The 13084-nt window shown below is 42.1% G+C and overlaps 1 protein-coding gene across 3 annotated transcripts in view; it reads left to right on the top strand.

The window, feature by feature from the left end:
* Pcsk5 (proprotein convertase subtilisin/kexin type 5) overlaps positions 1–13084 on the top strand; it is a 434887-nt gene that overhangs the window by 322311 nt on the left and 99492 nt on the right. For all 3 annotated transcript variants that reach the window (XM_076560923.1, XM_076560919.1, XM_006995970.4), the window contains exon 21: positions 10283–10385. In XM_076560923.1, coding sequence (XP_076417038.1) covers positions 10283–10385 — 103 coding nt within the window. The remainder of the gene's footprint in view (positions 1–10282; positions 10386–13084) is intronic.

The following is a 13084-nucleotide window of genomic DNA, read 5'->3' as shown; positions in this document are numbered from 1 at the left end:
TGCATATGCATCAGATACTACCCCTTCCTCCTCTCTGAGACCATGCCTTTGCAAGCACAAATTGAACATGCTGTTGAAGGTAAAAATTCTCGGGAGTCAAGAGAACAAGTATAGCATTAGAACTCGTGAAGATTCTAGTATCCCTTACAGGAATGGAAAGGCAGTCTCACTCAACAGAGCCATGAAATTTTACACGCCTGTCTGAAATGGCTCCCACGGGCCCAGATGTTTGAACACTCAGCTGCTAGCTGGCATGCTGTTTCAGTAGGCTAAAGAACCTCTTAAAGGTGGGACCTACCTGGGGGAAGAAGGTCACTGGGGTGGGTCCATTTTCCTCATTGCTTCCTTACTCTGCTTTCTGCTCTCAAGATAAATGAGAAGCTGCTGTCTCGTGCTCCCACCACTACAGGATGGACTGTACTCTCTGAAACCCAAGCCATAGCAATCCCCCTCTTTAAAAAAGAAAGAAACTGTGCACACAGTATTAATAACTATTGGGGTCTAGCCTCTAACAGTCTTTTCTCAGGATTCCAGAAGAGATGCTACCAGTGGTGATAATTAATCTGAGAAATTCTCGAATAAATCTACTTACAGGAAACTCTTTAGTCCGTTCACTTTATTCTTCAGAGTCAGTTCTCTTTTCCTTTGGTCCCTTATCTGCCCAAGCTATCTCAGCTGCCACCATTTTCTGGCAGGGTTGGGGAGTGCACTCAGTAGCTAGGCAACCTGAGTCACAACTTGAGGTACCTGGTAAGCAAAAACCCTTTAGTTCTGAGTTAATTGATCTGAGCAGAGATAGCATTTGGAAGAAAGAAGGTTAAGATTAATTAGCACATCCAACAGGCCTTCTCAAACAGATAGTCTAAATGCTTAAGTCTAGAAAGTCTGGGAGGTATCTTAGATAAGATACTTTCGTCCAGAGTAGGTCCTGGCCAGATGTTGCTAGTGATAAAAAGGCCTGAAATTGGGGATCTTGAGTGTGTCTGTTGGAGAAAGTTATACAAATACTCTAAGTGTACAGGGGAAATTGTGCCCAGTGAATGGTCAAACATATTGTTCTTAGGAATGGAAAAGCTACAATAGCACATAGAAATTCATAGCAGGAAACAGCTAATACTCAACAGCCAATATCATCAAGATTCCTTAAACCTCTGGAAAGGATCTTGGCTTCTTCCAGGTATGGCTTTGTCATAGTCAGCTGAATTCTTACTTCATATTTTTTCATCCCACAGCAACACAGAAGATGGATGATAGACAGATAACCACCACATCATCCTCATCCACAGGACATGAGAGGTTCTACAAGTTCACTATGTTTAATTGTAGATTACAATTACACTCCTGGCTTTTTCTCTACTTGGGTCTGGTTTTACTTCACTGCCTTCTCCCCACCACCTTCCTAGTTGACAGAAGTTGTACACATTAACAGGGTACAAGGTACAGGAGCTGGCAAGATGGTTCATTGGATAAAGGCACTTACCACCAAACCTGACAACCTTTGTTCAATCCCTAGAACCTACATGGCAGGAGGAAAGAACTAATTGTCTCAAATTTTACACACACACACACACACACACACACACACACACACACACACACACACACAAATATAAAAAAAAAATATTTGCATCTCATTAAAAAACAGTATATAGCATGATGCTTTGAAATAGTGTACATTGTGGAATGGCTAAGTTGAGCTGATTAACATATGTAGGACCTCCTATACTTGTTTTCTGGTGAGGAAAATTATGAAGTACTCTCTGGGGTTTTCAGATAGCCAGTACATTGTTGTTAACTATAGTCCACATGTCATACAGTAAAGCTCACAGATTCATCCCTCTAACTAATTGATCAGCCTCTCCCCACATCTTCCCCTCCTCCAGCCCCTGGTAAACCACATTCCACTTTCTGTCCCTGAGGTCCAGGTTTGTAGAGTGTCCTTGTAGTGCTATGGTGCAGTTTCCCTGTTTGTGCCTGTTCAACCCTAGCATCTTCACCCTAGGACTTACAGAACTCTCACCAACACAGAGCCAACACAAAATTGGCTCAGAAACAAGAACCTGGCTGTATATGTCATAGATTCTTTTTTATTTAAACTGGGGATCAGAGAGATGATATTCTGGTTGTAAGCTATTCATGTTATTTTCAGACAGCATTTAAGCAACATCCAAACTCTTGTCCATGCTGGGAATGTAGGTCAGTATGCTATGGTACTTGTCAGGCAGTGGAAGCGTCTGGGTGTAATCGCTAGCACTCCAAAATATATGAGAGAGAGAGAGAGAGAGAGAGAGAGAGAGAGAGAGAGAGAGAGAGAGAGAGAGAGAGAGAATCCTTGTTCTGGGGATTCTGATAAATTAGCTTTACTAATTAAAAAAAATGATACTTTGAATTTCCCTTAGGGGCTTAGTGCCTAGTAGGTGAAACAAACTGCTTAAAAGACTCAGTTGATTTGATTCGTAAAATTACTTTTTAATACACAGGAGCCACTTTCTCTGAGAAAATACATTTGGAAAGCATATTCGACCATTAAAAAACCTCCAGTAGGTACACCATGCCTGTTCTGTTTCCATTCGTTTTCAGTTACCTTCCTTTTGATACTGCTGTTACCTCACCAAGTGGCTTAAGTAAGGCACGTTCTCCTTTCTTTTTATAAACAGCAAAACTACTTGGAACACAGAAAAGGCAATTGAATCCATCGCAGGGGCAGGCTGTAAAAAGAGCACTGCTAGGCTCTGAGTTCCTGGGGCACAGCCCAGCTATCACTTCGTACTTGAATTACCATATGCAAAATGTTCCATCCCTCTGAGCCTCAGTTTCTCACTCACAAAAGGGGTTTCTGTCTGGACCAAGTATTACATAGTACAACACTTGTAACATGGAAGGCATCAGTGAATAGAAGCTTGTATGCTTGCAGCATCCTCCCTGTACTCAGGTATGCTGGCCAACATTTCATGTGGGGACCTTCTCTGAGAGTCTTACTGTGGTCAGGGCTCCAACAAGGGTGGAAAGTAGAAGGGTCACCTCTTCATTTTGCCCTTTGAAGAACATGCAAGCTGAAGGGAGCTAAATATTTGCATGTGTACTGGATCTCAAATTTATGATCCATCCAGTTTGCAGGAGTGCCAACCCCAAGGGTGCCAAACGTACAGATCCATGCCTAGCCTGAGAACGAGAGAGCCGCAGGACCCTGAAGCACAAGCACCATCAATCCAAGAATCCTGTGGAGAGGGAGGTGTACCATAGGGAGTGTTGAGAGAATGGGTTACAGGAGCAGTGTGCCCTCGACCCTTGCGGAGACACAGCCAGGCTAGGGAGGCGGCTGGGACTCTCCTGGCTGCCCATTTGTTCGTTCTGCCTATAGTGGATCCTGAGGATCACCTCTACCAGATGTCTCACTTCTGATGGGTTTGTCTGTGTATCCATTTCCTAACACGGTCACCTCTCTCAAGCCTCTATTTGAGAGATGTGCACCCTAAGATAACCAGAGCTTTTTAATTCATTCCCCCAAAGCCTGAAGTAATTTTTGTTGCTGTTGTTAATATCAAGCATTGGTATGTTAAGGAACAAACTTATTGGGTAGATTTCATAATTGTGGTAAAATATATATATATATATATATATATATATATATATATATATATATATAATGTAAAAACTTCCATTTTGGCCATTTTCTGAGTTCAGTTGAACCATTGCATGTACATTCATTCGCACTGGTGTGTGGCCATAACCACCATCCATCTCCAGAATGTTTTCATCTTTTCTAACTGAAACTCTGAACCCATGGAACTGTAACTCCCTATCACCCACCCCTACCATCCCTGGAAATCACTGTTCCACTTTGTCCTTGTGCCTTTTACTACTCTGGGGTCTCATGAAACATTTGTCCTTTGTGACTGGCCTGTTCCACTTGCTATAACAGCTGCAAAGTTCATCTCTGTTGTAGATCTTGTCCTAATCTCCCTCCCCTTTAAGGCTGAGTGACTGTGGAGACTTTAAACTAAAGGTGTTGCGGTCTCAGTTGAAGGTCTCAGATACTGAGCCGTGCTATAAAACATCAGCTTAACGAGGCTTTAAAAACTGACTTAGTTCATTAGCATAGAATTAGTTGAGAGTGTTGCCAAGCATTTATTGTAGCTGGCATAAAATAATAAATGCACAGTCCTTTTTCATGAAAATCGTCTTCACACAATGGCATTTTAAGTTGGAAGCTGTATATTGGCTTCTTTACAAAGAGATAGTATATTTAATTAGCACTTGGAATTGTGGAATTGTTCAATAAAGTCACTTGATTCCTGGAACCTCGGTGATAAGGCACATAAGTAGGCCTTACATAGAAAGCTGCAAATAATCAATAGCCAGGCTGCTCAATGAAACAACCAGCAACACTGAACAGCTGGATTCCCTGTACCTATTCCTCTCCACTTACTAGTCACTTTGATAAAAAGTTGTTTGAAACTCACTTCATAATCTATTATTTGAGTATTTATTCCTTTGGGGAAATATATATATATATATTTTAGACTTTGAATCAATAAAGACATAATGTTTCTATAGAATAAAGCTCTTGAGATGAGCATGATGGCAATGCCTAAAATCCCAAATATAGGAGATGGAAGTAAAAGGATCAGGAGTTCAAGGTCACATTCTACTACACAGCAAGCTTAAGACCAACCAGGATTACATGAGACTCTATCCCTCCAAAAAAGAGGAGAGATGAAGGAAGGAGGGGGAAAGGAAAGAAAGAGGGGCAGACAGACAGAGAAAGAGCTAGCTCACTGTCTAGCCATGTGTACCTAAAGTCTATTACTATGTCTTAGATTGTGTTTTATAACTGAGGATGATATAATGCATGTTCACATTTTCTGGATGACCTCATATGAGTTCCTTTAATATAAGTTTATTAATAACACTTGACAATGTTATCAAGAATGGAGTGAGCATAGCAAGTCACTTGCTTGTACACTGCTAAATTTATAAGCATTCATTTTTAAGTCGGGTCTTCAAATTTCAAGGCATCATTCCTCCCCATGTGACCCCACTTCCTCAGTGACCTTTAAACCCCTGTGAAATAGGATGAGAAGGGAACAGGGAAACAGAAAACTTTCCAATCACAGGAGAAATATGGTCTGGACATAATACAAATAGTCAAAGATGCCAGAAAGAAGAGCTTGTAGGATAGGTGAACACAATCCTGGCTCCTGACATCTGCTGAAAGTGACTTCTTCGAAGAATTTTGTATATCACGCCTGTCATAAACATTCAACTTCATTGTGCAATGAAGACAGATGACAAGAATTTGCTGTTCCAACAAAGCAAAAAAAAAAAAAAAAAAAAAAAGAGTAACTTCCTTATGTCCTTGGAATCTGACTTCCTCAGTTCCAAATGAGCAGGGAAAAACTTGTGCCTGTGTACGAGGCCTGAGGGCAGTTGTTTATGTGACTCATTGGACGTCTACATAAATATGGAAATGGGAGAGCTCCCTCTGTTGTAAAGCCAGTCCTTCCTTCCTCCAAAGTGAAGAGGCGAGTAGACTGGAGGGGGATGAACCATTTAGCTGTCCCTTGTTGACTTTCTTACATAAGCTTCAAGGTCACAGAATGTTCTCCATTTTGTTTCCAAGTAACAAGAGAAAAATAAACAGCCTTGAGGAGTCACTTATCAGGAAGGGAAGGGGCTTGTGAAGGTTTTAGATTAGGGGAGAATCTTTGCGGGTGTTGTAAGATGGAGACACAAAGAGGAGCTTGAAGATGGAGGGATTGATCAGAAATATCCCAAGGGAGGAAGATGAAGAGCATTGAATGGAGAGTTGACTCTGTGCAGGAGGAATGATACACTTTCCTCAAAGACAGGGGATGAGGGGGCAGTCATGGAGCTCACAAAGGGTTTAGGCATTGAGAAAAAGGAAGCTGAGGGAACTCAGATATCTTATCAAGTCAGAAGATGTCTCCTTCTGAACACATATGAGTAGAACATGGGTTTGGAGAAAGTTTGGCCCAGCCCAAGTGGAGAACGCAAGGCAGTGAAGTTGTACAAAAGCTTGTACTCATCAGTTCTCAACCTGTGAGTCAAGACCCCCTTTGGGGACCAAATGACCCATTCATAGGGATAACCTAAGACCATGGGAAAACACAAATGTTTACATATGGTTTGTATTAGTAGCAAAATTATAGTTATGAAGTAGCAACAAAAATAATTTTATGGCTGGGGCTTATCACAACATGAGGGACTATATTAAAGGGTCTCAGCATTAAGAAGGTTGAAAACCACTGCCTTAGATCATGTTTTCAAAATTCTAGAGCTAGAAAAATGCTCAATGGTCATTAGATCTAAGATGTTATTTTGTGAGTGCTGAATGGGGGCCATTATATTTGAGCAGATCAAGACACCCCACAGCCAAGGTACTGATGAAAATGAGGGAGAATCCACAATTTCCCATGTGGGCATGATGGTAGTAACTCTTGTAACCCTGATACACAGGAAGCTGAGGCAAGAGGCCCCCAGGGCAGCTTGGCCTTGTTATATATAACAAGATCCAGGATAGCCTGACATATGGTGAGAGACTGTCTAAAAATAAGTAACAACAACAAAAATGCACAAAATAACACAGTTCAAAGGAACATCCTAATAACCCTTGCTTGATCTAATGATGTGTCATCTGTAGTTATGAAGACTTTGGGTATACAGCGGCACAACTCTCACTGACACCAAGCAGCTTTTGATCCAGCAGAGCGAGGTGTTATTAGGGAATAATCTTACCATAGCATGGGATCTGCTTTCTTGAGTGTCCAATATGTGGCCTGCAGGCTGTATATGGCCCAGGAGAGCTGTGAATTTGGTTCAACCTACCTTTAGATGACAACATTATTTCACACTGTCAAAAGGCAGGACACCTCTGTTATATCACGGAGGTTAAATTGGATGAAGATGGGGAATCAGAAGAACCAACCACTGTGTCATTTTCTGTAAGGATCAGCATGGCAGCAAAGCATCTATCTACCTCTAGGTCTGCAAAGGTTCCCCATGTGCCTCTCTCTTCTGACTTAGACTTTGGATGTTCTAAGGAAGTATAAGGCCCCTGGGCAACATTTGATTGACAACTATTCCCTCGACATAATCATTCTTGGAGGATGACTCAGCCAGTAAAGTGCATGCTACACAAACATGAGAACATGAGTTCAATTCCCAGCACCCACATAAAGAGCCAGATGCACCAAGTACACTTTTAAATCCCAGTGCTGGGGAGGCAGTAGCAGGAAGAGGCCTCGAGTTCACTAGCCAGCCAGTCTAGCTGATTTCAAACTCCCGATTCAGAGAAAGACCTTGCCTCAAAAAAAAAAAAAAAAATTTAAGATGGTGAACAACTGAGAAAGACACCTGACATTACCTTCTGGCCTTCACATGCACACACATACACACATACACACACACACACACACACACACACACACACACACACACACACATGTGCACACACACCAGACTCTCAAAATTTTTGAAAATACAAAATCAGGGCCTTTTAAACTCATGTATTTATAAATCTCAACCAAATGCCCAGCGTGCTTTGAATGTGTTTCAAACACATCCAAAGAGTAGGTGGATGGAGAAGCTGTGCTCCAAGTTCACACTTCTGTGGAATATAGTTTTTCTGGGTTTTTGAAGTCTCTGTGACCTCCTCTCACTCCTATTCTATTCAGCATACATCTTTTGAAAAATACACATGTGTTACCCATCTACAAGCACAAATTATTTGCATTGGCCCCTGTCGGTAAGCTCTGCTTCTTCATCCTTAGTCTGCCCTGAATCCTCTACTGTTCGTTATGTTGGTCCCCAGACTGATGCTACAGGCACCGAGTGGTTGAACCTGCTACCACATCGGTGAAAAGATAATCTAGCAAGGGCAATAAACAACAGATGGAACAGGAGAGCCTCAGCCAATTAAAAAGCAGACTACCAACATACGACACTGTTTCAGGTGACGTAGACTCGGCACCGCTCCTATTTGGCAGAACTCCAAGCTATTTTTCTGCTTTGAGGTTGATGGTTAATTAGCAGGCAACTAGCTTATTTGTGTTGGTTAGTGTTAACTGTCAAGTTAACCAGGTCTGCAGTCACCTAGGAGGCAGCCCTCGGGGCACACCTGAGAGAGATGATTTCGCCTGCTGGTGTGCCTGTGAAGGATTGTGTTAACTAGGATAAATGAACTGGGAAGTCCCACACTGAAAGTGAGTGGCACCTGGGTCTAAGTCAGAGCCTGAATGAAGGAGAGAATGCAATCTGAACACGAGCATACATTGCTCTCCGCGTCTCCATTGTGAACATGCAGCGGTCAGGTGCTGCAGGCTCCTACTACTTTGATTTTTCTGCCGTGATAGACTGCACCCCGAACTGTAAGCAGATTAATAAATCCTTTCTCTCTAAAGTTGCTTTCATCAAGCATTTTATTACAGCAATAACAAAAGGAGAAGAAACTAAGACACCATTCAACACCTTTATGTGACTTAGTAAAATGTGTCCCTGAGAAAGGGAGAGCAAACAACGCCAGAGAGCATGACAAGTGACACATGAGAGCTGTGTTTCAGTGGCCATTTGACCATTTGCCAGGTGGATACCACGGATGCTCACCAACACACATATTTGCGTTCTTTTCCCCTAATGTCATTTTTGTGAGTACAGGTCTCTCTTCCCAAGCAAAGAACCACGACTGCATTATACAGTTACCTGTTAGAGTCCTGGTCACACTGTTGTCACAGGCTTTCTTCTGGGCCACCATCCAGCTCCCAAATCATGACACAGAGATCTATTAGTTATGAATGCTTGCCTTATCTTATGCTGGTCCCACTAGTTCTTATAACCTAAATTAACTTGTTTCTCTCCATCTACATTTTGCCTCAGGGTTGTTTTACCTTTCTTTCATTCTGTATGTCCTACTCCATGTCTGTCTGACTGACACCTGGCTAGCTGGCTGGCCCTGGGCATCTTCCTCTTTTTCTCCCTCATTCTCACCTCTCTCCTTCTCTCCCAAGCCTAGATTTCTCCTCTTACTCATTCTCTCTGCCTGCCAGCACCACCAGCCCTCTACTGCCAAGCTATTGGATGTTCTGCTTTTTATTAGACCAATCAGGTGCCTTAGGCAAGCAAAACAACACATTTTTACATCATTAAACAAATGTAACACATCTTTACATAGCAAAGTAATATTCCACAACACACTGTACTTTGGTAACAGAAGGTAAGCTGATCAGTTGTTTGACTCACTCCAAACATACCTGTTTCCCTTTCCCTTAGCCAACTTAATAGACTTTATGTGAAAGACATCTCTATATGAAAGGCATTTTGTACTTTAGAAGAGCAAACTCTGGCAAGCTCTTCATTTCTTTCAGTGTGGTTTAGTTCTAGAGGGTGAATGAGTTCTGTGAGGAAGGCAGAGGATGGCTTAACCCATCTTCATCCATGTGTTTCCATGGCTTTTCTGAATGTAACTGCAGTAAAGCCAGCAGTAATCTCATCAGATCAGTGAGGTGGGTTGACTAAACCATGAGTGTATCATGGCACCTCACCACTCTCGGTGGGCCTCAGATCGACAAGCTACAGATGGTTAAACAGCTGTCACATGTGGGAGTGGTCTGAGGCCAAGTGAGGGGGTGGTTCTGCCAGAATCTGAACAACATTTTATTCTGAGGATTATCTGTTTTCAAACAATGAAAACAAAATGTGGCTTTTGGGATCTGACTAAAGAAACCTCTGATTATTGTGACTTTGTTGTGGTGGTGATTTGGATTTTTTACAATGACAAGGGAGAAGGAATGTGGTATAGGAGTTGAGTGCCATCCTGTCTTTGATACCTTCAGTGAGGTTGACCTCTCTCTACCCTTCTGCTGTGGTGGTGATTTCCAACATTCAAGAGAAATTTGTGAAGCTACACTGAGTTCTGTGGCAAGATCAGACATGTACTCCTGTGGGAAAGATAAACCTGCCAGCTGAATGAGAACACCCTCTGTTTCTTCACTGGTGACCTTCCAGAATAACGTCTAGTTCCCATCTGCCAAATTCCAGCCAGAACTCGACTCCCATTCTTGCCCCACAACTACAATCCTTCCCTGTATAACATGATTAGATGAGATGTGGGTGTGGCCTGGCCACTGCTTGACTGGAACTGTGGCCACCCTTGTGTTCTTTCCATGGCTCAAGTAGCCATCAAGCACTCTGGCTGCTCCCTGACTGCCAGCCCAGGCAGGCTTGCCATGTGGAGTGCAGTAAGCAGCTAGATTTTGTTCCACAGGAGAATACATTGATGAGCAAGGCCACTGCCGTACCTGTGAAGCCTCGTGTGCCAAGTGTTGGGGACCAACTCAAGAAGACTGTACCAGCTGCCCCATAACAAGGTGAGTAACCTCTTAGTACTTCCTGGGGGAGGGGTGTAGTAGCGCCTAATGGGCCTGGTGGACACAGAACCCAAACTCCTTCCCGTAATACAGATATTCCCTATGGTCTGGCTGCAGCGCCCCTGTGTAGCATCCTCTCCCACGTCCAACACCCTTGGCAAAGACCAGTTTCCTAAATGCTGGAAGAGCTATCTTGCTAATGAAAATAGTACCTTTGATGTTACTTTTGACCAGTGAAATCCCATATCCTACACACTCATCCTTCCCACAGCATTTCCATCTTCTGATTTAAAAAAAATACTCACTTCTATAATCAATTCAAGGGCAAACTACTGTATGAAGGAAAGGTCTACTGACCACTTCCCAGTAGAATTAGCCTTCCCTCTTTAAAAAACTTACATCTATTCATTTATTGTTTATGTGTGGTCTATATCCGCATGTACATGTGTGCTATGGCGCTTGTGTGAATATCACAGAACAAGTGATGGAAGTCAGTTCTCTCCCTCTAACATGTGGGCCCTGAAGATCCAACTCAGGTCATTATAGCCTAATTCTATTATATGAACTTCTGCTCTATAGACACATCTGTCAGAGCATGTGTAGCCTTCAGAGACGTCTGTTTACAAAATGCATGCCTTCATTAGACTGTGAGCTTCTGGAGATCTCACATTTGCATCTCCTTCCCTGGCACCATGCAGGAAAAACTGGAAGCATGCATACACATCAAATGGAAAGGGCAAACGATGGAATGAGCAACACTGCTAATCTAAGGGACATCTCCAGTCGAGAGAATTGAAAGCCTGATGGATGTTTCATCAATGCTCCTATGATTCTAAAACTTAATACTTGGGAGCTTCTGGGTGTTTGAACGAATGGCCTCATCCCCACTCAGCTAAATGTGTAAGAGGCTGAGTCTCTCTCTAGACACGTTAGTTGGGGATGCTGTCACAGTAGGGATGCTTTGCAACCCTACTGAGATGCTCCCTCTGCCCAAGGGTCATTCTGTCCTCATTCTTCCTCAGGACTGTGAGTGTTTCTTTATTCTTCACAGTGATCAGCATACAGTAACAGCTCTATAACCATTTGCTTGTTGAACTGTGTGTCCTCAGAGCCATGGGTTTGACTGTCAGAAGAACTCCCTCAGAAGGAGGAAGCAAATAATGAAGGACAAAGACCGAAAGGAAGGATGGAGGGAGAGAAGGAAGGATGAAGGGAGGCTGAGAATGGGGAAAAAATAGAAATCTCAAGGATTCCCAATACTAATCATGAGAATGTTTTTTTTTTCAAATTGAGAAAATATAATATGTTGCACTGATACTGATTTTTATAATACATTGCCATATTCAAGTCTCATCAATTATCCTAATAATTTACAGAATATTTTATCAGAATCTAGTTCTCATATTTTTTTTAATTTTTAACATTTTCTTTATCTTATTTGTTTGTTTGTTTGTTTAGCCTTTCCCAACTGTAATAATTTTAAAGATGGAATAGACCTGTTGTTTTCAAGTTTTAATACATTTTTAATTTCTCTTTTTAAATTACATTTTTCTTTTTAAAAAAATCAATTCTTTGAGAATTTCATACAATGTGGTATAATCATATTGACTCCCTCTCCCAACTCCTCCCAGACCCACCCCCCAACATAGTGACATCTTTTTTTCCTATCCATTAATCCAATTTGTGGCCAACTTACCAGGGGCAGCATTCTTTTTTATTATTATTATTATTGGTTTTTTTCAAGACAGGTTTCTCTGTGTAGTCTTGGCGCCTGTCCTAGATCTCACTCTGTAGACCAGGATGGCCTTGAAATCACAGAGATCCACCTGGCTTTGCCTCTGGGAATAAAGGTGTGTGCCACCACTACCTGGCTCAGGGGCAGCATTCTTAAAGACAACTTCGTTCCTCTCCCAGCAGCTATCAGTTCCCAATACCTCTTCAACTAGAGGTAAGACATCATGTTGACCTCCATGCTGAGATTTTTCTTACTTAAGTGTGTCCTGCAGCTTTGTGCATGCTGACACAATCACTTCTAGTTTACATGTGCCCTGCTGTATGTGAAGGACACCATTTCCTTGTGTTTATCTACCATCTCTGGCTCTTTAGAGTCTTTATGCTCCTCTTCTGCAATGATCCCTTAACCTTAGAAGGAGGGGTTATGCTATAGATACCCCACATGGGGCTGAGCATTCTGCAGTCTCTTATTCCCTAGTTGTGGTTGGCTAGTTGTGGTTTTCTGTGTTATTCACCATCTACTGCAGGTAGATCCTTCTCTGATAAGGATTAAGAGAAGAATTAATCTATGGGTATAATGATAAGTCATTAGGAATTGGCTTAATGCAATGTCCTTTTAGCAGAATATTAGTGTTAAGTTCATTCCTAGTGCTAATGACCTGTACAGCTATAGATTTTCAGCCTGATAATAGTGCCAGGGATGAGTTTCACATTGTTGTGCTGGACCTAAATCCAATCAGAAAGTGGTTGGTTACTTCCATGATATTCATGCCACTGTTGCACCAGTGTCTTGTCAGACCAGATATTACTACAGCTTGCAGGATAACATCTGGGTAAGAGTAATAATTATTCTTCTCCTTCGATAATATACATAGCACCTCCCAGAACTATGAACACTAGACAGTAAAGGTGAAGAATTCAATTGAGTACCAGATAAATTTCTACATGTTTTATGTTTAAGAATG

Source organism: Peromyscus maniculatus, chromosome 1 (assembly GCF_049852395.1).
Source record: "Peromyscus maniculatus bairdii isolate BWxNUB_F1_BW_parent chromosome 1, HU_Pman_BW_mat_3.1, whole genome shotgun sequence".
NCBI classification, from domain to species: Eukaryota; Metazoa; Chordata; class Mammalia; order Rodentia; family Cricetidae; genus Peromyscus; species Peromyscus maniculatus.
Note: the sequence above shows the minus strand (reverse complement) of the source record. Positions and strands in the feature narration are given on the sequence as shown.